The 24,300-nt window shown below is 30.4% G+C and overlaps 2 protein-coding genes across 4 annotated transcripts in view; one reads left to right on the top strand and one right to left on the bottom strand.

Annotated features, from left to right (window-relative positions):
- Positions 1-3,475: 3,475 nt before the first annotated feature.
- LOC107454928 (fibroblast growth factor 1) overlaps positions 3,476-24,300 on the bottom strand; it is a 31,939-nt gene continuing 11,114 nt past the window's right edge. For both annotated transcript variants that reach the window (XM_016072272.4, XM_043047076.2), the window contains exons 3-4: positions 23,413-23,516; positions 3,476-7,449 (exon numbers count right to left, since the gene is read on the bottom strand). In XM_016072272.4, the coding sequence (XP_015927758.1) occupies positions 7,261-7,449; positions 23,413-23,516 (293 nt within the window). In that variant the 3' untranslated portion in view covers positions 3,476-7,260. The remainder of the gene's footprint in view (positions 7,450-23,412; positions 23,517-24,300) is intronic.
- The window catches only part of LOC107454929 (ubiquitin conjugating enzyme 10), a 36,748-nt gene continuing 25,483 nt past the window's right edge, over positions 13,036-24,300 (top strand). The window contains exon 1 of one of the 2 annotated variants that reach the window (XM_016072277.3): positions 13,036-13,194. The gene's annotated coding sequence lies outside the window, so the exon portion shown is untranslated. Of the gene's footprint in view, positions 13,195-13,498; positions 13,521-24,300 lie in introns of those variants that run through there. The other variant, XM_071178184.1, reaches the window with a different exon arrangement.

Raw genomic sequence — 24,300 nt, 5'->3', positions numbered from 1 at the left:
CAGTAGTAAAACTACTTTTCTGCAAATCAATAGAACTCAAAACAACAGCGCTAGCATTATTTGCTATTTCAAATGAAGTTATGAATGAGGCAAACATAGAATGCAAAAATTGCATCGGAATATGCACCGATGGTGCTCGTTCAATATCCGGAAGGTTCGAAAGTATACAAGCACTTGTAAACTTGTAAAAAATCGCCTCCATGCGTCTGGACACATTGCATGATCCACAGAGAAGCTTTGGCTTCAAAAGAAATGCGTCCCTGGTTTTAATATTGTGTTAACTACGGTTGTAACGATTGCAAATTATATAAAAATGAGAACCCTGAGATAAAGAATCTTTTCCGCTCTTTGGGCCCAAGGAAGTCACTAAAAATTATTAATTTCTTTTTTAAATTTAGTATGCTTTGATTAAGTAAGGTGGGTAAGCCAAAGGTGGTCAGTGCTCCTAACGTAGCCCACCCCCCAAAGTAAAATTAAATTTATTTTGAATCATAAGACGTCCCTGCTGCATTGTAAATCTTGTATCTGAGGTGCACGAGGCTGAATTGGAAGATATTTCCTTGAATGGCCTCCACTCTATGAAGTGATTTAATTTTTTGCAGTTGTTCTAATTTCCGGGTGAGAAGATATTGTAATTTATATGTGTTCAAATTCTTAGAACTTTGAAAGTTTATTTCTTTTTCTTTAACCACATTACTTTAATTCTAATTAATCTATCAGATTAATAGTTTTAAGTCGTGCAAATGGTGACCATATGCATGTTCCCAAGGTGGCCCGACACCGGTGCCATCTTGGGGACACAGGGGCCACCTTCGGAAACAAACGTGAAATCTATAAAAGAGTTCATTATAAATCATTACGTAGCATATTATTTCTCAAAGAGGAATGATTGAATTGAATGCCAATTGATTTATTTCATTTTAAGCAAATATGGAACTTTGGTATTTTTTAAACTTTTATAATATTTTGACGTTCTCTGCATTTTAGCAGAAATTGCGATATTTTGTTACAAGTTTTTTGTATTGTTTGCATTTCAAAGTAATTTTTCAGGTTTTTTTTTATTTTTCTGGTAATTATGAGTGTTTTTGTGGTCGATTCTGGTATTTTCTTGTAAATATGGGTATTTTTATACTAGTTATGGGTTAGGTTAGTTAACTCTAGTATGGTTATTTAACTCTTGTTAGTTAATCCTTTTGAAAAAATTAACTCAGTAATAAAGATTAAAAGAATCGCTAGTGACTTCACACAAGAACTATCAATGTAAAATCAATAAACAAATTATACACTCTGAAAAAACAAATATCTTTTTCAAAATCGGGAAACTTGTTCCTACCAACAAGACACTTAAAGTGCCTTTTTAAAAGACGTTTGCCAGTCTAAATGTTTTTTCTAAGGATAATTTGAGTAAGTGAAAAAGTGATTTCAATATATGGCTCACCTTTGGAACCTGTGGGAAACTTTAGGCGCAGAAGCTACAATTTTGAAATTGTACTATAAAATAAATGAAATTTTATTTTACAATTAAAAGTATACGTGATATATATTAGAGATAGGTGTAAGATGTTACAGAAAAAATTCAGATACACAGACTTAATCAGAAAATTATAAAAAAATCCTTAAGGCCAAGCCACCCTTGGCTCCCCACCTTAAATTTTGATTTAATAAGTTGTTTCACTTTAATAAGTTATTAAATATGTCAAAATGTATTTTGTTTTCTATGTATACGTGTGCTTTCCTTTCATCCAGTTAATAAATTTTTTTAAATAATATTTTCTTTTGAATATTCTCGCGCCACCCCTCTGGAGTGCTCGCGCCCCCCTAGGGGGGGGGCGCCCCACAGGTTGAGAATCGCTGATTTACGTATTAGATTGAAAGTTATTTAAGACGATTAATTTGGTTTCGCACTATACATAAATATGAAGTCGAATCAATAGATAAACTACATTCGAGTACCGAAAATTTTGTGGTAGAAGCTATCCATCAATTAGCACCCAATAGCTGCTACAATCGATCACGTTATCTTCCATGTTCAAACCGAACTATCGCCTAAAACAAACTGAACTAGGGTGTCTTTTTACAGGTCACAAAAATTTCCATGTCCATTATTCGAAACTTGACAGTTTTCGACGATTTTTTATCAATTATCGAGATCAAATTTCTCAAATGAATTCCAATTTCAAAATGAATCACAATTATTCCTGTAAGCAATCAATTGTACTTATGGTGATTAGAAAACGAATAAAACATATATTATCCTGTCTTGAAATTAAAAGTGCTTAAGCTAATCGGAAAGTTACCGAAATTACAAGTACAATCTTCTAGCCATGGATACACTCGAAAGTGGGTTAAGAAAATATTATAAATGCTACGTTTGGCAAAAATCAGATTCAAATTACAGTAATACACATTTTCTATTTTAAAATCTCGATAAGTAGTCTGGAGCCTCATAAAACTTTTTAATATGGATAAATCTTCAATTTCTGAGATATTATTTTTATTTGTTGAGCTATATTTTGGTATTAATGTAATTAGTGCTAATTTCCATTTTTTATAATAACTAAATGTATTGTAAATGCTATTTACTTGAATCTATCGGCAACTCATACACCCAAATAAAAAATTAAGCTAAAATAGTAATAACAGTAATAAATTAAAGAATTGATAATTAAATTTAAATTATAGTTTCAGTGTTTACTTGAAACTTACTGAAATTAAGAAGGGAGCATAATAACCATTTAATGTCCTTTGGGTAAGGCCGTTCCAAGCATAAGTTTAAGTTTTAAATTCTTAAGTTAATATTAATTGATAATCTTAAAAAAGCAAATAACAATGCTTAAATTAAATACTTAATAAGGCAAATGAACTGCAATTAAACAGTGTACCTACTTTTCATATATTGCTTTATTTGGATTCGGTCGCTATTCTGGAATGAACGGTTCTGTTCGGACATTCTTATGGGCGTTGAAATAACATTGCGTCTATGGAACGGCAAACGGGAATTTCTTTCCTCGTCGTTATAACGGAAGTCTCAAACCAATCGGGATTTTGTACTGAAGGCATAGACTGTATTTTAAGAAATCGGGTGTTCGCCTATTAACATATTTAGAAATAGCTCACACCCTCGTTCAATATTGTTTTTTTACACATCTGCCGAAAAAAATGATAACTGTCGCATAAAAATGTCTCGTTTCTCAGAATACTAGAAAAAAATACGACACAAAAGGAAGATTACTTGTGTCTTAAATTATTCTAACCTCAATTATCATTACAAATTATAAAGTTTCGTTAAAAAAAATTTTAAAAAAGTAGTTTAAAAGAAAAATGCAATCGAGATTTTTGATAAAGAGATTACTTTTGATATTGCACGCATTACGAGAGTTAAACTCTATCATAATAAAAATCATTTGTATTAATGAAAATAACAGAATAAAGTTTGAATATAAAAAGAACATGAAAAGAGTATAATTTCAGAAAATAAGCATCTATGTACGAAAATTTATTCATTTTTCTTCTTCAATGCATTGGATTTCAAAGGCAATTTACACTAAACAGAAACCATGAATACATGCACGTGAACTCCCTATAAATTTGTTTGTACTTAATTTAAACATTGCTATTTGGAAAACTGGAATTGAATGTTCTCATTTTTTAAAGACAGGTTTATAAGAAAGGAACACCATTACAATCGTGTCTCAAGAAATGGGATTATTTTGCATAAAGGCAAGAACATGAAGTTCGAAATAAAACTACAAATAATGCAGTAAATAACCGAGACAAACAATCGTTCCATTATGTTATTTGGCCCTCATGAAACAATCTGTTTCCTACCCTATTTGTGCGTTTTTATTTAATACCATATTCTGATTTACTTTGTTATAATTACATACTTGATTATACTATGTTTGACATCACAAAAGTATCTTTCATTGAAATTTCGTAAACCAATCATAGTTTAATCTCCGTTCAGTGGCGTTAGCAGAATTTTTTCAAGGGGGGTGTTCATGATTTTCTGAAACTACTAAAAGAAATTCGAGTATGTAATAAGGCACTATTATTTCCCTAATTTAGACAGCTAGATAATTTGACTTTTTATTTAGACAACATTGTTTAGATAAATTTTGATTTGATTTTTTAAGTTTAAGAACATAATGTAATATCTTCTAGCATGTAATATCTTCTGAAAAAAGTCCAATGTCATATGGGTGGGAAGTAACACTTTGAGGGCCACTTTCACATTCATCAGATTTTGTTATGCTAGAAACGTTTTCTTCAACGGAAGTATCACATTTCTGTACAACAGAAAAACTTACATTGGTACTAGATGCTGTCACCTCACTAATTTCAGGTCGTGATTTTTTCTCAAAGTAATTAAAAATTGTTAAATTCTTGCGTTTAGACATCCTAAAGATCCAAGAACAGCAAAAATATATACATATATATTGGCACAGAAATATCCACTAAGCTACGATCTCAAAGTTTCGAGCTGGAATGAATAACTTCAACGAGCACAGAGTCTCCAAAACAAAACAGATTTAGAAACAAGCTCCGAAGGACAAGCGGCAGAGATAACTCTTAGTCTGACTAAAATCGAAAATAAATGTAACCCCCTTTCATATAATTTTTTTTAACCGCATCTACAAAATTCTCGAATTGTCTCAAAGACGACAGAACGTCTAGGATTCCAGACCTCGCGAATGCCAGCCAGTCTCGAAAACTATCGCGACTGGCAGGTCAGAAAGGAACCAGTGATCGGGGCTCGCCCGTAACAGTATCACGTGAATTTGGTTTCAAAAGTACAACCCTATTATAGTAAATGTTTTTTCAGTGTTCTGAGAAATACCGTGAGAAAAAAAAAGTAGGCATAAAGCAAATAAAAATATATAGTCTTAAAAAATAATAGCCCGCATAATTTCTACTAAAATTTTTATTTTTACCATTTTGTCTGAGCTCAAGGGGGGAGTTTAAACCCCTCCCTTGCGTACGCCACTGTCTCCGTTATTTTAAGGGGGTGTTAGAAAGAGACTGTTTGCATCTAACTGTACGCTAAATGGATGCCAAGCGAATATCAACATCGCCAACTCTTGAAACGAAGTAGCACGGCCTGGGCCCGACTTAGCCTAATAGGGGTCGGAGGCAAAAATTTCTCTGCCCCCCCCCCATTGCTTCACTACTTGAGTAATGAAGAACCGAACTTTATGAAGGTATTTTTCATCTCTATTTAAATAACAAAAAATTTATTAGAACCTAAAATAGCTATGAAGTCCCCCCTCTCCAATGTCAGACGAAATATCGTTCTATTTTTATTGATCTTCTGACAATTCTATGTCCATCATGCCGAATGCAGTTTTCTGATTGTAGCTGTGAAACATCTTTGCTGACATTAGAGCGGCTAAAATGTCGCTCAATTAAGCCAATCAAAATCCTGTCATTGTTGATTATCGCTAAATGTGTCCATCGTAATAGCCAAAATTTATCTGAATTCCACCCTCGAAAAGAAGGAAATGTAAAATAAAGTTTCTACTCGATTTGGGGGACCCGTATCATAACCACCTAGAGTATGATAAACCTTCTAGTAGGTGTTGCCCGTATGCCTTTGTCACGACTTTCATTTTGCTTATAAAAAATAGCACGAAATAAATTTCTGTTTTAAAATATTGTTTTGAAAGCATAATTATATGATATCTAAATAAAATAGGCAGTTGCTTTCTTAACGGAAGTTTAAATAATGTTATAACTGGCTTGTAATGTTCACCTCTTATATGACTCGACCCCCCCCCCTTTTTTTATAACGAGATAGCAAATTTCTGGTATGTCTACTAAATAAGTCGATATGTAAACATAAAAATTTCTAAAATTAAATATAATTATTAAGTCAGCAAAATTTTCTCAAGTTAAGAATATTTTACGTCTGGATATTTGCCTTCAAATAAAGCTACTGAATGTTCTGGAAATTTATAACCTTATAATTTTCCATTTTTAACATAATTTTTGTATTCTTTTTTCTAAACGTAATTTAAAGCATTGTTTTTTTTTCTTAAAAAGAAAACTTTATGTGTAAAAGAAATATGATTTTGCGAGTTTTTTAAACTAACTTAAGCATCCTAATTAATAACAATCACGTGATTTTTGGACATGCGCTAACGACACTGACCTGTGAAACTCGACTTTTCGGATAGAAGCTCGTATAGTTCTAGTGTTACTTTTTAAAAGTTGGAAACTACTTTCTATATTCGAATAAGACAATTTATAAAACAAAGATTATCTTTAAGTTTTCTTTTTCTACCATCATTTGAAGACACTCAACTTCGAAAATACGATTTTATGTCAGACAGTTGAACGCTGAAACGGCATAGTGTCCTAAAAAATAGTTTGGAATGAAGTAAGATTCGTTAAAATTAAAAAAGAAACTGCTATGAACATCGAGAATGGTTATCACAAAAGTGCAACAAAAAGATTGAAAAGTTAATCTATTGTAATTAATTATATTTTCATATTTTATAATTTATTCCAACTAGAATAAACATATTTTCTTTTTAAATGTTGTCCTTTCTTTTCACTAGCATTTTACTTAAATAATTTCTTAAAAATAACCTAAAATAGTCTGAAACAAATAATGAAATTCCTTTCTGATTGTCATATTAAAATTCGACCTCTGAAAAACCAAATATATGATATTGATTAAATATAAATTTAAATACAGTTTTCGAAAATCTCGACTGGTTAAAAAAAAAAAAAAGTCATAACTGTCGGAACACCTCTACGGAACGAATCCTATCGGAACATCTTTTGGGAATAAAAGAATTTATGCTTGCAAAATAGATTCTATCTTAAAGGCCTGTTTAGACGATCCAAAGTTCTTGGATGAAGACTGATTAATGGAAGCTTGAGCTTGGATTGCGTAAGCGATCATCCAAGTACTTGGACCAAATCCTTGACCATCTTTTCATCCAAGTTTTTTCTCCCTCCACCAATCAGCTTCTTAAGACATCAACAAGCAGACATCAGATGTTGTCTGTTTTCATATATTTTAGTCCAAATAAATTAGGGTCTATTTGTGTTATTATGATTTTATTTGTATTTATTTAGTCATTTTAAACGTTTATAAGTATGATGTTGAATATGAACAAGTTTTTCTTCCGACCCATCAGTGAGATTGAAGAACTTGGTCGACGAATCATCCAATTTCTTGGAGAGAGAAATTCCCTCAATTTTTTAGGATTCAAGAACCGAGGCCTTTAAAGACAACAAAATGACATTTATCTATGGTAAAGGTGATCTGGGAACGAATTTCACTGCATGCTGTTGATGCTTCGTTCTGTGTCCTTTCTTCATCTTTCCAGACTTCTTTATTCCCACGTACCATTCTTTATCATTTCCTAACCACACGTAACGATTCCAACCGTCTTCATACAATTCTCTGAACCAAGTATTTTCAGAATCTTCATCAAGCTGGAAAAACAAAAAAATATATGGTTTTGTAGAGTCTACCACTACAAAAATACAATTAGCTAGTATAAAAGACAACTCGATTTTATGTAGGGGTTGACTATGTTTACGTATCATTACTAGATTAATTCAATGTCATATTTATTTATTAAGTTTATATATATATATATATTCCATTTAATATTATATGTTAACCTAATATCATGATTTGATATTGCAGCACGCTACCCAACCGCCAACTTCCTTTATTTCCCCCTACTTATCTATGCCAAAAGTACCAGTTGCCCTAGGGCAAAATTTTAGATTAAGAGGTTTAGAGCACGCTTACGCGACCAGGTACCTTATCAACCACAGATCGTCGTTGTCTACCTTTTTATAGATGGCGATTTACACGGTCGAATACTCCTCTCCCCACATTGGTGACCCGGGCGTGATGTGAACATGCCTACGTTGTCAGAAACTGCCACTTTGAAATGAACACGCCTATCTTGACAGTAACTCTCAATTCGATCTGAACACGCCTACTTCGATGGATGATCCACATTGAATAATTGAGTTGTGACTGCGAGGTTATCCACCTCCTCGCTCTGTTGCTACTCAGTCTCGATCACGTACAGCGTATACACTCGACTGCTAAAAGGCAAAACAGGAGCGAACTTAATACAGCTCTCACGATCAGCACTCAAAAGTACGGTGATCTTCATGCAGCGTCTTCTCACAAAACAGCAGTGATTTGAGGGAATTAATTTTCGACTATGTCAACCTTAATGTATCAAAAGGTACCTCAAGATAGTTAACATGTCTTATATACTAGTGATTTGGTATTTGTAGTGGTAGTTACGCCACAGATTCATCGAATTCTATCACAGATAAAATTCTGGTAGGGGAGTACTGTAGCGTATCTACCACAGCAAAAATACAATTCCCTAGTATAAAAAGACTTGTTATTTCGATTTTATGTACCTTTTCATAGATGACATGATCGAATACTCCCCACAGTTAGTTCTCAAATTTATTTAATTTTAGCTTGGTTACAACAGAGGTGTCTTGCACACAATTCTAGACTGTTTTACCAACATTACAGCAATAAATGATGACAGTAGACCATAATTTCTGTAATAAATCAGTCATAATTTATTGCCATATTGATTTTTTTTTTTAAAACTTCATGCGTTATCAGAATCTCGGGTGTCAGAAAGACAGACCACTGCTCGTTTTAAAAACTCGTTTTACTCAATTATCTTCATGTATATTTAAAAAGATTAGAGGTTTTAGTAAAAATTAATAATTGAAAAAAAATACGATGTTTCAGGAATTTTAGTTTAAAAAGGTGACAACATGGCGTTCAACATGGTAAAAAAAATTTCATAACTTTTGACCCAAAAATGTTTTGAACATTAAATTAAATGAGGAAAATTAAAATTTATTAAATTTTTGACATAAAACATATACATTTACGAATTCGTACTTAAAGGATACATAAAGACCTGTTATTGGATTCATACACTAAATATATAGATGCGTAAAGTGGTGCGTACAAGTAAAAATCTGATATCTTTCCTATACTTTTTATAGAGAATAATTGACTCAATGTGTTCGAAAACTGGTCATTTTCAACAAAATTAATCTTACAGGAGAGTCGAAAAATAAAAGAGCTTTTTTTTTAATTTCTCGATATTAAAATATAGCTGGTTACAAAATATTTTACTGCACACCATTACTTATTTTTTTTTTAATTTAAAATATAATTAGAACTTGGAGAGATGACTGGTCTTCAGATAAAAACTAATACTGTACATGATTTTTAACAAGCGGAAATATTTGTCAATAAGGAATGACTTTATGTGAGTTTTAAACTTATATATTCATGTTGTAGATTTAGAGATCTTTGGGATTATAACTATCTGTGCTGAGATTTTCTTCATAGAAGGACAAAAACTCATCGGGTTTATAGTGCAAAAACTTGTTTGATGTCGGCAGTTTTTTTATGACAATTTTCCAAAATAAACTAATTTCCTTAACTGGTTTAGGTGCAGCTTTTAGTGTACTTTTTAACTAGTAAATGTTAACTAGCATAAACCACCACTGAACGGAGATTAACCAGGTGGAGTGCTTTCATTAGCTATTATGTGACACCTAAAACTGTTGTTTCACCTTTCTTACTTTGACCACAGGAGGAGTATTTTCACATTTTTCTTATAATATTCCGACCACCATCTTTTGAAATCGTATTATTTGTAGCCACCTTCTTTACTTTTATCTCTCTTTTTATTTTCTTGCATGTACAATATAAACCCTCTGAATCACTTGTTGTGTGATATAAAGCATCAACAGGCCTGAACTAAGTAATTAATTGTTAAGTTAGGTGAACGATTTCATGAGCAACAACGGCAGCCTTCTAGCGGTATACATCCAAGTTATTATAACCGAGAACATGTTATCTCCATTATGCAGCCTGCTTTCATGGCACAAAATATACTGCATCAAGGACATGGACATTTATATTCTAACTTTGTATCTACGTCAGCTAAATTTGAAAATCCAAAAATTTTAATTTTGAGTGAAAAAAAAGTAAAGACTGGCTTTTTGTCTCATAGGATCTAATATTCCTCAAAATTTCATGAAAGGTTATTTTTTGAGACTAGAAAGCAGGATGAGGCTATTAGCATTAAAAAAATAAAAAAAAACTAACGTAAATGCTGAACATGCGTTATCTAAAAACCACAACATAAAAAGAAGTAGGTAGCGCGGAAGAGAAAGTGTTTCAGAGAAAAATGTTTCGACCTGAGTGGACTTTATACTATCTTAATCCTTTATAAGTTTTTTTTTTTTTTTTGTTCTAAAAAATTTGTTGGGTTATCTATCATGGAAGCAAACTAGAAAAAAAAAATTGTACAGTGTCTTTTATTGGGTCGTTTTACTGTGGCCCATGCAAAATTATTTTTGAATATTTTCTGAACATTTAATCTGAGAAAACTTGCTATTCGCGATCACAACATCTGGGGAGAAGACCGGTTCCATGGCTTCTCTCTCCTCCTCTTCTCAGTTGTACAACGATATTTTCTCTTCTCCTGATATCATTTAAATGTCCCAAAGCCTGATATGCCTGACACTAAATGAAACCAAAACTAGGGTTAAAATGCAGAATAATCTATCAAGCTCAATGGCAATAAATAAAGGTGTGTGACAGGGGGATGCATGCCTACTCTTCAATTTAGTATTAGAAAAAGTAATATGTGATTCTAACTTTGACACCACGGGAAATATTTTTAATAAATCTGTACAACTGTTGGCGTTTGCTGATGACATAGACATTATTGCTAGAACACTACTAAGATAGGCATTTATTTCTTTAGAGAAAGCGGCACACAAGATGGGTCAGAGAAAAAACGAGAGCAAAACTAAATATTTACCCTGTACTAAAACAAGCTTTAATAACCCCCATTTAGAAATTGAAGAATATAAATTTGAGGTTGTTGACAATTTCGATTACTTGGGTTGTGTAATCAACAAAAGGAACATTACCAGAATGGAAATACAAAGAAGAATTACTATAGCCAATAACTGTTTTAATGGAATTCGAAAATACATAAAATGGAATGTAATTTATAGAAAAACAAAAGTTTTATTATATAAATCTCATATAAGATCAATTTTAACACATGATTGTGAAACCTGGACTCTATCTTGTAAGGATGAGGCTATTTTGGATACCTTTGAGAGAAAGGTCTTGAGAAGTATTTTTGGAGGAATTCAAAAAAATGGTGTGTGACTTAGTAGATCAAATCTACCACTCATATAATAAACCTGACATTATTAACTTTATTAAACGACAAAGAATAAAATGGGCAGGCCACGTTATCAGAATGGACGAAGACCGTACCACAAAAAGAGTTTTCGATGCCAGACCAGTTGGCACACGAAGAAGAGGCAGGCTGAATTTGAGATGGATAGATGGCCTAGAGAAAGACCTTTTGGTCTAAAAAAATTGGAAAAACACTAGCAAAAAAAGGTTATCCTGGAAAAACTTCCTGAGAAGGCCATGGCCCACCCTGGGCTATCGAGTCATGCATGATGACGATGAATTGTCATAAATATTTTTTAAAATTTCCGAGACGCTTTCTTTTGGAACTGTGTTCAATGTAGTTTTCAGTTCCATATAGTTTCTTAACTTAAAAGTTTTCTCATCTATCTGAAAATCAAGCCAGAAACTAACGTACTTCCGCCTCTTATGACTATCCACACGCCAAAGGTTTAAAGTATGTGAATTGTTGCCATAGGTAGAGAGTTCTGCTCTACGCCACCGCCAGCCCATTTCGATCACCAATTATATATTTTTTGTAGGTTGAAATTCAAATTATATTTCTATTAATAAACTGGTCAGGATTCTTTCTTTAAATGTCAACTTCTTCTAATTGTTTAAGACGGTAAAATTTTAATAAAACCAAATCCTATAGTACTTATATAATAAACCTGAGGTATTTATATAATAAACCTGTGGTATTTATATAATAAACCTGAGGTATTCATATAATAAACCTATTATATAAATTCTGTATAACGTATATGAATTTCACATAAAGTATTTATAAGCCTTTGTTATAGTTTTCAACCATTAATTTTCTGTTCTTATTCTCTTCTTTTTAGGTGCTGGAAATTAGTTAAAATAATTTATAGATGAGAGTTAATAAGTTTGTTCATTGATAGTCTCAGTAAATTCCATTAAAGTAATTTTAATTTACTATGAAAATTATCTTTTCACTTTCACATATTGTTCGTTTCCATTTCAAATGATTTGTAATTCAATGATATCCTTACCAATAAAACTTTTAAGACTTAGAACTAATGCTAATTTGTTGCTAAGAAAAAATCGATTTTCAGTGGCGCTGAGTTATAAATTTATAACTCTAATATATATAACTCAGAAATGCCGGTTATTATTAATAATTGATAGAGAGGAAATGAAAAGCCAATAAAAGGATCATTGCTGTTAATTGGGTAGTGAAGGTCAAAACCCCAATTCTTTCGAATAATTAAACAAAACATATTACGAGGTGATTAATAGAAACTCCTTCAGTGCATCCAAAGCAAACAAACGTTTTTTGATATTTTAATTTCCGCATATTTTGTGATTGCCCTCGATAATATTTTATCAAATTTTTCGTAGAATAATAATTTTTTCTTCTTTAAATTTTGGACTCAAAATGAATATTTGTCATTTTGACTTTATTTAAGACAAATATTTGGAAGTATAGAGAAAGAATGCTATACCACTAAGATGTTAATACAGACGGCAATTTCTTTAATTTCCAATAAAATGAAAATAGCCACTAAAGTAGAGCATTTATTGGAGAAAGAAAAGACATGCAAAAAGGAAAATTCACTTGCTAATGCAAACGAAAGAGACTTTGACTCCTATATGCCTTTTGCTTCCAAAGTGTGTGACTCTACATGAGAAACTAGACACGTACAGAAATATGAGGAGCTACTACAAATACAAGTATTCAACAGAATGTAGTTCTGCTAGAAGTCATCTGAAATAACAACGCCCCCTATAAGTCGTTGCATTCGTAAAGAGCAGATAGAAAGGATGTCTCGCGGAAAGGAAACCATCGCGGTTTCTCTTCTGACTTGCCTTTTTTCCCTCACTGTGACCGGTAATAGGTCTTTAATTTATTGGACTCAATCAGAGTGAAGTGACAAAATAAATTAAGTTTATGTTCTTTATTTTAACGGCATAAATAGTCGGTAAGTTAATCGATTCCGGGTTTATTATCCGATTACAATTTAATATATAATTTTAGGAATAATTAAGCAGTATCACTATATTTTGTTTACTTTTTGCATGATAAAAAACTTCGTTGTTAGTTGTCTGAATTGTTCATTCTTTGTGTTTTTACGTTAAATTCCAATTCATTGGGTTGATTATACAAATAACTTATATATTCATAATAATACATGTTATAAAGTATCTCAGTATTTAGTTATTTACATTCGACATAAGAAAAGCCGATTTGTTTCTTGGTTACGCCTCTTTCGTTCGTCGTCTTTATAAATATTTCCTAATAAAACAGGTAATAAAATATTGCAATACGTTCTTTTTACATTATATTATTCCTCGTCTAAACTTAAATCATAATTTTCTGTAAAATACAAATTTGTTACATCCTAATAGCTAAGCCTAATTTATCGTAGGATAGTTTCACTTCACCGCTTTTTCCTAAATTTTGTTTTGACTTTAAATATTAAATGCTATAGTTTAAAAAAACGAGATTTCCATTTTTTTTGCAAATTATTAGCCTACGTTAGATAATTGAAAGTGCCCATTTGAAATAAATGGTGAAATTGTTTCTGTAGCGTGTCAGTTTGTCCATTGCAAGTTGAAGTTCGCTTGTTTTATTTAAATCCATCAGCTTTCAATGTTTTTAGTGGTATGGGAATTAGTGATAAAGAAAAGTTAATTTTTTAATGTGATATATTCCCGCAATCATCTTAGCTCAGCTTCTGCGTGTATATATTTGTTTTTTAACACAAAAGCTGAATTGTTTATATTACTTATTTTTAAAGTCAAATCATGAAAAGAAAGTTTACCACTAGCTAAAACAATTATTTATGTTAAACAATGTAGTTTTTTATTTTCTGTTTTATTTTTAATGTAACAAAACAAGGTATGCTTTTTGCTTTCGTTTGTGTCCATAGCCAATAATGTACTAGATAATACTTTGTTGTGAATCTCTTGCTTTACTTTTTGATATCTAAGAATGCTAATTTTTTTACATACGCAAGGTTTATAATGACATACATATTTATTTGAAATCTAGTGATAAATAGATAATGATATTCATATAATAAATTACAACTACCATAGTCCTGCGTAATATTTATACCAGGGACTGCAAACCTCTTATTTGTCAGACCTTTTATTTGAGTACCCTTCCTTTTTTTCCTGTTCTTTCCTACTTTTTCTTATTTCCCTTTTGATTTAGTGATAGCCAGGGAACCAAATAATGACCCAAGGTCAAATATTGCAACTGCACATGTTTTCCAATTTATTTCTTTTGAATGGGGTGTGTGGGGGGGGGCGGAACATGAATTCTTTTTCAGTATGTCAGTATCTGTTTTGTGCTCGCCAATTCATGTTAAACTGGAGTGGCAGTGAAATAAAATCGTAAACCCTTAAGAGCAGGGCCGGATTACCCTATAGGCACGTGCATAGGGCCTACGAAAAACTTGGGAGAAAAAAATTTGTTGACAAAAATAATTTAGCTTTAAAAACAAGTGTATTTTGCACAAAATTATGAAGATACAAATAAAAATTTAATATTTTTTGGTAATAAATTATTTTGCAGAATCTTATGATCTAATATATTATATATTACTTTTTTGCGAATTTTGGATTCAACGAAATTTTGTATTATGCTGTCAAATTCCAAACTACGCAAAATGTCGTATTCAATAGACATAAGTGCGAGCGATGCCAAACAATCTTGATTCATTGTTGAACGCAAATAATTTTTTATCACTTTTAACCTGGAGAAAGATCTTTCTCCTTCTGCATTTGATCCAAGAATCGACAAATATATTTTTAATGCAACATGAACGTTAGGAAAAGTATTCACTAGTTTATCTTTAACATAGTTATCGATCGAACTAATCATAATGGTATTATCGATATCGGCAGTATGTCGGTATTGCAGATAAAGTTCGATAAACAAATTTGTAAATTAAAATCCATATTAATAAAAATGTAAAAAAAATATGCAAGAAAATTTTAGCATATATTTTGAAAAGAGGGGAAGGAGGGCCTAAAAACGGCTATGCCTAGGGCCCACGAAAGGTATAATCCGGCTCTGTGCCTAGGGCCTACGAAAGGTATAATCCGGCTCTGCTTAAGAGAAATAAGACGTGTTTTTCTTTCTGATTTTGATTAATGTTATCATTTTCTTTTGATCAAGAAAAAAAAATGCACCTAATTTTTCCATTCTCATTTGAGAATGTTGATGGGGGGAAAAAAGAGTATTGAAGTAAAAAATTTTGCTTTTCTTTCCACCTAAAATTTTCGGGGGAATTTTTCTTTTGTCTGCAAGATTAGTTTCAAAGAATGCTTCTCTAGGCAATCGAAGGGAAACAGATGTTTTTGATTTTTTCTATTTTTATTTCTGAATAATAAAAATAAAAAAAAATCAATGACTGGCTTCATCTAGAATTTCAAATAGATTATATTAAACAAAAAGAAATTGAAGTCACACAAGTTTAAAAGATAATTTGATCTTTAAATCATCACGTTCTTAAATTTTTTTTTTCAGTATAAAGAAGACCATAGTTTACATTTCAATAAAATTTGACTGTGTGAGGATTTTGTAGCAAAATAATTTATCCATGTGGTACATTTTTCCCTCCTTTTTTTAAAAAAATTAGGTTGAAATAAATTTGAACTAATATTTTTATATATTATGCACATAAAAGTTTTCAATCACTCATTTGAGTCTTCACGTTATTGCTGGCAACTCGCTGATTCTATTACAAATATATATGTAGTGTTTTGTTCATTTTTACTTGTTATTTTTTTATTAATTGCAGATATGTCATTTCTTAGTTATTATTGATATTCTTGTGATTCATAAGAAAAAAATATTGGTATTATTTCTGCCCGTGAAGTTTGAATTACGAATTCAAGGAATCTCTCCAAAACACTGTTTGCGCTGATATCGTCGTTAATCCATGCGATGTATAGATTGTTCTTTTGACAATTATTGCTTTTAAAAAAAATTTCTTTGCAGGTTTTAAAAAATCTCGTTCTTTATACAATTGGTAAGAACTCAAGCAACTTATTTGCTAATTTACTTATATTCTAACGATTTAATCATTCTGCTTTTATAAGTAATCATTTTTTGACCTGCTTAATTTTTGTCAATAGTATCCTAAATCCATGTAGTGTTTTGATTGTATTTTTGGCAGTTATTGATATTGATTTTCATGCGGTTTGTAAATATTCCGATATATATTCATGACGATCTAGGGAATTCAACTTGCACATTAATTTTTAATGCAATGATTCTTTCGATTTTCTTGGCAGTTATTGCTATTGATTTCCACATAGTTTTTAGAAACCACCACTTTTAATCAGGGTTGGCAAGGTTTAGGACAGAATGGATTAATCCACGGTTTAAACCGCCCTGTCCAAAACTGTCTTAAACTGTCCAAAACCCTTTTACTCAAATTATGTCACAATTTTATCTGAACAATATTTAAGAGGTAAAATAAACATAGAACTAATAACATATTGATAATTAAATCTACTACAGAATATTTGTGTTTAAAAGTATAATGTTTTATTAATATTGTTTGATTCTTTAATTCAAACAAAGGAAGATTAATCAGTAATCAAGTTCAATTGATCCTCTCATTCAATAGTACATAACTGTAGTTTGGCCTTGCCATACAGGTTAAAATATGAGGGACTAAGTGCTGGGTTCGTCATAAACTGGTTTATTTATCTATAGTACTATTTAAGAATACTTTTATTTCATTCATGTTCAATTCTTATAGCATAGTGGTGATACATCACCAGTGTCAGTAACTGAAACTGATGTTATGCCCTTCAAAACTGTTAATACATTTTTCAGTTATTTTGTATTTTCAATTTAAACTAATATATTTAAAAACATTTTTTTTTTTAAATCGATGTCGTTTTTATCATCCTGTGATGCAGAAATTATAACATTTTTTTTTAAAAAATATTGCGTAAAATAAAAGGTTAATTTTTGAACAAATTTAGTATTTTTTTTTAAGAAAAATTATTATTTTTTAATATTGCCATATTTATGCAAAAATATTATTTATCAGTATTAAAAGCATATTTATATTTAAAGGATTAGGTATTCACTTTTGTTGTTCAATGAATTGTGGAGCTTCAAAAATTAAAAACCTTTTCCCATTATATTTTCTTTTAATAAGTTATAGTAAATTGTATAAAAAATATCAAATATTTATTGATACATGTAATTATTATGTGTACAATGGTTACACCTATAGAATTTTTACCTTTTACCAAAGTTCAAGGTTTTGGACACTTTAAGACAGTTTAGGACAGTTTTACCCAGTTTAGGACAGTTTTACCCAGTTTAGGACAGTTTTACCCAGTTTAGGACAGTTTTACCCAGTTTAGGACAGTTTTACCCAGTTTAGGACAGTTTTACCCAGTTTAGGACAGTTTTACCCAGTTTAGGACAGTTTTACCCAGTTTAGGACAGTTTTACCCAGTTTAGGACAGTTTTACCCAGTTTAGGACAGTTTTACCCAGTTTAGGACAGTTTTACCCAGTTTAAGACAGTAAAACCCACGTGTCCTGTCCAAAACCAGTTTAGGACGTCCAAAACCCCAACCCTGCTTTTAATGCTATATTTATTTCAGCAACCAAATCTCAAAACAAAACACGCATTTAGTAGTCCTTTTTTGAAGAGTCAGATTTGTGTAAGTTGGCCGTCGATAATTTTTTTTTCTCGATAGTTACTACGGCAGATTTTGCAATTTTTAATTATTTTTTTAATGTGATAGCATGGTGCGTAGCATTTTTTAAAGGTGCTTATTTTCGTTTTTAAAAGCCCTTGAATGTGTTTCTTCTTTACTATGTCTATTTTCACCACATATTATGCAAAAGTGTCACAATGTTCTATTCCATGTTTTAATGATTCATTCAACAACAATCCATTTTGGCATACCGTTGGTCCGTGGTGTATGTAGCGAAGTCCCAATCATTTTGCATGGTTGATGAAATATTTTCGAACCCGCATCTATTGAGTTGGGTTCGGTGAGATTCTAGCACTCCAGGGTTGCCACAGCAAAAAAGGAACAAAAATAGTTGCCTAAAACTACGAAAATAGTTGCCTGAACAGAGTCAAAAATAGTAGAAACATATGTTCAAAAATTACCTATGGCAAATCTTTAAATCAATCAAAAATAAATAAAACGAAATTTATCTATTACAAAAGAAAATACTAATTCTAAACATATTCCACTATGACATCAATATCATTGCTTAATATTTTCAATTAAAATTATAAAGAAGTCAAAGTAAAAGCAAACCCAAGTTTTATTTCATTATTCTTAAATTAAAAATGATATATGATTTATTGGTTTAAAAATAACACTATAACAAAATATTTTACATACATGTATTAAAAATTAAAAGAAAAAAAAAACGAAAGTAGAAAACAAACCAAAGAAATGTTCACTTTAGAAAAAAAATTATTTGTTGAAAAAAAAAATCATGCTTTTGAAACATCATTAGACCCTCTTTTATTTAAAATAATAAAAAGTAGTATTGACTAATGGTCAAATTCTGTACTTAATAGCTGTAAAAATATTTTCTTTAATTTTGAAAAAAATTATTTGTTTTAACTGTACTATGCACATGGTAGGCGACAATAAGTACATGTTAGTGAAGGGACTGAAAAGTAAAGTTCATTTTTGCGAAAGAACTTCACTAGGAGTAAAAAAGTCTCCTAATAATCGCCTATTCCAGAAAATAGTTGCCTTTTTAGCCTTTTCAGGCAAAAAAAGTAGCCATATAGTAGCAAATAGTCGCATTTTAGTAGTCTGTGGCGACCCTGTAGCACTCTCATGTGCAACTCTGCTGCATTTTGTAAGATAATCTCAAATTCAGGCTTCCACCCTCTGAAATTCAAGCAAGAAATCTTTTCATGTTAGCTAATATTATCAAGAAAAGAATTGGTTGCCGGAAACTAGTTATTTTATCATAATCATGTAAAGTCTTTGAACATTATTTTGAATTTTGTTAATGTGTATAGTGCTTAAAAATATTTTTGAGTTCTTAAAAGGTGCTTATTTTTTGTTGAAAGATTTGGCTATACACCCTGGATAATGATTTAGACTTTCGTGAGGAAAACAGGCTGAAATACGAAGAAGAAAAAATACAGCATACTATTTCTTTATTTTGATTGCTGGTTCGGAAGACCACTGATAATTGTTTTATGGTAGTTTAAGTTTAATTTATGTATCATATAATTATGTGTATATAGTTTAATTTATATATTAATTAAGTCTAGGACAAGGAACTACTGTTAATGAATTAAAATATTACATATTAAGCATTTGTGGAGAAAAAAAATGTTAGGGTAATATTTTGGCCGAGGCTATGACATATCAAGTTATTGAAATATCTTATTAGAAATGTTTAGGTTATAAGTATATTTCATTAAAGTGACAGACAAACATTAAATTAAAAGTTCCAATTTCATTGGATTATTTCTGACGAAATATTTTAAAGTTAAGTGTCTTTCATGTACTAATGTAAAAGTAATAAAATCTAGTCTGAAATTTAATACTTTTTCAAGCATAAAACATAGGTTTTACACATGATTTCAAATCAGTGTCAAGTTTGCTAGGGTTAAAAAAAAGCCAGTACCAATACCAGAATTTATTTACTAGATTAAAAGCTTCATTAATTTCAAAAGAATTTTATAGTCTTAAAAAATTTAAAGCTTAAATTTTTAACTTTCAAAAAATAACATACGTATTGTTTGTGCTAGACTTCAAGATGGTATTGTAATAAAATCATGCAGATTTTTTTATTTAAACAGTGACAAATCATGTAGTAAAAACCACAGAGTTCATACTTATCCTTATTTTCCTGATAATAAATGTTTTGTCCTGGTTTTTAGCTTTTTGTCCTGACATTCCTGAATTTTGTGTGTGTTCAGGATATCCTGTTTCCTCTGATGCTCATTTTAAAAAAAAATTTAAAGAATCGAAATATTTGGCTTTTTGATCCAACATCCTTTTATTTGAATTTATATTGTTAATAGAAGTTGCCAACTACATAAGTTTCAATTTATGGCCTGTCTACTATTTAGAGTTTAGATTCATCACACCTATTAGATTCATTGTTTCAACCTTTTTTGGCATTCAGGAAGAGAATGAAATTCTATTTTTAAGTTAATTTTCATGGATGATATTTTTCCGTTTGTTAGCGGATTTCTGCTTTTTTCACTTTTGTCTCTCAAATTTCAGCCTTTTAACAGAAAACTCAGATTCTCTAAAAGTTTTGCTTTTTTTTTTATAAATACTATAAATATAGAACCAACATTTTTCATAAATAAACATGGGAATACTTTTGATTTGAAACTTTTATAGGTTACATTCTGGTGAAATTACACAGGAAACTGATAAAAATTTCTGTACTAAACTGAGCCATTCTGAATTTAAAAAATAGTATTTTTTATTATTTCACCTACTTGATTATATAATTGTGTCTAATCACTTGATTGTGCATGGCGTGTTAACGTTACAGTTCTATGGCTTCAGTTTATTATAATACTGAATAAATTTTCGGATCAGATTTAATTAATTGGATAGCAAGTGACTATTGAAACCTGTTTGGCTGACTTACTAGCAGGGTTGTCACAGGCAACTGATTGCTACTAATTTCGGCCTGAGGTATGGCAACTTTTTTTTTTCTTAAAAGGTTAAAAAAAAGTTTCTATTTTCAGGAAAAGGAGACTCCTAGCTATGTTTTTTTTTTTTTTAGCATAAATAGGGTTTACAACCTACAGCCTGTGGGACCTTCTAAACACAATGAATTTTTACTTCAAAAGTCTTTTTGCAAATTTGAGTCATCACTTTTTAATGCTCTCAATTTGCTCAGATTCTATTGTAAGTCTATTTTGTTTCTTGATCACTTTTTCAACGGTTACTGCACAAAATTCTGCAGGATTTTAAAAAATCCTATTTTTAATACAATATTATTATGATTGTGTGAATTTCGAATTTAAGTAATCACATTTCACAATATATTGCTGGTTCAAAACTAAAACGACACTTCTGCACTCCTCGTGTTATTTCAATAAGAAGTTAATGCAGAAGTGTCGTTTTAGTTTTGAACCTGCAATATATTGTGAAATGTGATTACTTAATATTTTTATACATGCATATACATGCATATTATTTATGTTCAGGGTAAATTTGCTACCCTTTAGTGGTACCTTCGCAAATTTAACTTTAGGAAAAATAGTGGTTTCACAAAATAATTTTGTAATGTTCTCATAGTGAAAATAACTTTCAGCGCTAGTACTGTTAAAGCATTTTTTTTTTATTAAATTCAAGTTAGAATTTAACTATGGACAATGATTTTTATGGATTTTTAAATTTTGATAATTTTTCACAAAATAGGTACCTCTTGAAAAATGTAGACATACCCCTGATATGAATATATATGTGTGTTTGTATATATATATATAATCTAGTCATTAAAAGTATTTAATTTTCTGCAAATATACAAATTTATCTAATATAAAAATTTAGTGCTGGAACACTTATATAAAAATTTTATATTTGCCACCAACTTAACTAAATGGATTGTTATTTGAACATCAAGACATCTAAAAAAAATTTTTAGTCATATTATTGAATAATTTTTATTATTTTAGGCAACTATTTTTGTAGTTTTCAGCAACTATTTTCATGCTTTAGGCTACTAAAACCAACTATTTTGTTCTTTTTATTTTACTGTGGCAACCCTGCACTGTAGCTTACGGGTATCCATTTGGGTAGAGTTAAATATATTTAGTTTCAATTTGCCTTTTTTAAAAGTAGTCTGGTATTCAGGGGTGTAGTGTTGGGAGATCACTGCACAAGGTTGTAAAAAACCTGGGTTTTCCAGAAAACCCCAACCCGAATGGGCTTTATTATTCTTTTCTTGGTTTTTCATGTTTTATTGTTTTTTTTTTTAAAAAAAAAGAGAGGGTAGGGATAGGTACCTTATTTTAAAAAAGCTTATATTAATAATTTAGTTTAATTTTATGGATTGACTTAACCCCGTAACTGACTTATATAGGTAATTTAATATAATTAATATAAATAAATTGTCTGAAAAAAGGTTTCTTCTGACATCACGATACAAAATGTTATATGTACTCACATACATCACACATTTGAAACTTAATTTAACACAGGATTACTTTTTATTTATATTTTAATATTAAAACATATTTGAGGAATTTTTTCTTTGCATAGAAAGCAAATCAAAGCTCTGCCTAATCAATGGCCACGCAGTGAAATCTAGATTGTATTATAACCTGATCGATTTATAATGTATTTCCTCTGTCTGTGTTTATTTTGAATTAAAATCCATATGAAATAACTTTTATTGTAGTGTGATTTATACTCAAATTATTCTGGGTTTTTTTTTTTTTATATATATATATATATGTGTGTGTGTGTGAAACGTATACATTTTTCTTCGGGAATCCCACAAATAATTTTTCTTTTCAGATTGTTGTTAGCTTTTTCACCATAGGTTAATTTTTTTAGGCTAGACTACATATATATTTCAATAGAATAGCTCTTTAATATAACAGAGGATATGAGAGAAATCAATTTTAGAAAAACCCACTTTAGGTTGGGTTTTTCAAAGTGTTTTTTTACACAGTAAAACCTGCTAGGGTTTTTTCTAGCTAGGTGGGTTTTTTGCAACCCCTGTCACTGTGACCTAAAATTTTTCACTTTTCAGCAATTTTTGCTTGGCTATTTGGCCTATTTTCAAAAATTCATTTACCCTTAGTTATTTAAGCGCAAATGAAATAATGATTAACGCTTTTTTACTTTGTTTAAAATTCTAATTTATTTGGAGTATTTAAATTGTAAAGCTCNTTTTCAAAAGAGAGGGCAGGGATAGGTACCTTATTTTAAAAAAGCTTATATTAATAATTTAGTTTAATTTTATGGATTGACTTAACCCCGTAACTGCCTGATTTCTCTGAAAAAAAATTTTTCTTTGTCCCACTGTGAAGCTTTTATTTTAAGAAATATTCTGGTAAATTCTGTTGTTCCTTGTTTTATGACAAAAGTTTTATTTTTCTTTGATTTCATAGGAATGCTCTTTGAAAAGAGTAAGGTATAATGAATAACTTACCTGTACTTATGAATCGTTTATAATGAATAACTTACCTCTGCATATATTTTTCCTCTTTCATTCATTCCTAAATAAAGATGTGATTTCTTTCCTTTTATTTGAACCTCTCCTGCTTTTCTGGAATGGAATTGTAAAATTGCTGTAGAAAGAAATAAAACTTTTTAGCATTTACACTTAAATGGCAAAGTTTGTTGCATAAATATGGCAACACTGGTAAATCTATATTTTTACTGTTGTAAACCATTAAAGTTTACAAAATCTTTTAATTATTGTTTAGGATTTTTAAATATAGAGCATACATTTCAACCAATTTTTAAAAATCTTTATTTATTTGAGAAAATTTTATGTTTACATTTCTATTTAGAAATCATCCATTTATATAGCATGTCTATGTATTGTTCTTCAATGTATTTATGTCTAAAAGTTATATATTTCGTTCATTACTTTTTAGGCTTTAAATTTAAAAAATGGTATTTCAAAGGCAATTGAATGTAAGATTTCTCTTTCTACCACTGTTTATGAACTTTTTTAAAGTTGGCCTGTTAAAGCTTTCAAGTGAAAAGGATCTGAAAAATTTGCATTCATAATTTGAACTGTTTCTAAACTTTTATGCGCAACTGGGCGACCCACAATACTGAGGCAAAACTTACAATTGTTTTTTATTGATATGAAACTTCCGTTCAACCGAACTTAATAAATAAAATCTGTTGCAAGTTTATGTCTGGGGAAACTTTTTTGTGTGCATTAAATTTTTTGGTCTGAAGGCAAATTCTTTGAACTTATAAATTTGTGACAAATAAAAGAAAAGTTATGGATTAGATGAATTATGAAGTACTGACTTTTAAATTTAAAAAATTCCTTTCGAAGTTTTTGTTAATCCTAAGGCATTTTGTACTTTGAGGAAGAAGTTTTCTCCAGCCTTG

Source organism: Parasteatoda tepidariorum, chromosome 3, assembly GCF_043381705.1.
Source record: "Parasteatoda tepidariorum isolate YZ-2023 chromosome 3, CAS_Ptep_4.0, whole genome shotgun sequence".
Taxonomy (NCBI): Eukaryota; Metazoa; Arthropoda; class Arachnida; order Araneae; family Theridiidae; genus Parasteatoda; species Parasteatoda tepidariorum.
Note: the sequence above shows the minus strand (reverse complement) of the source record. Positions and strands in the feature narration are given on the sequence as shown.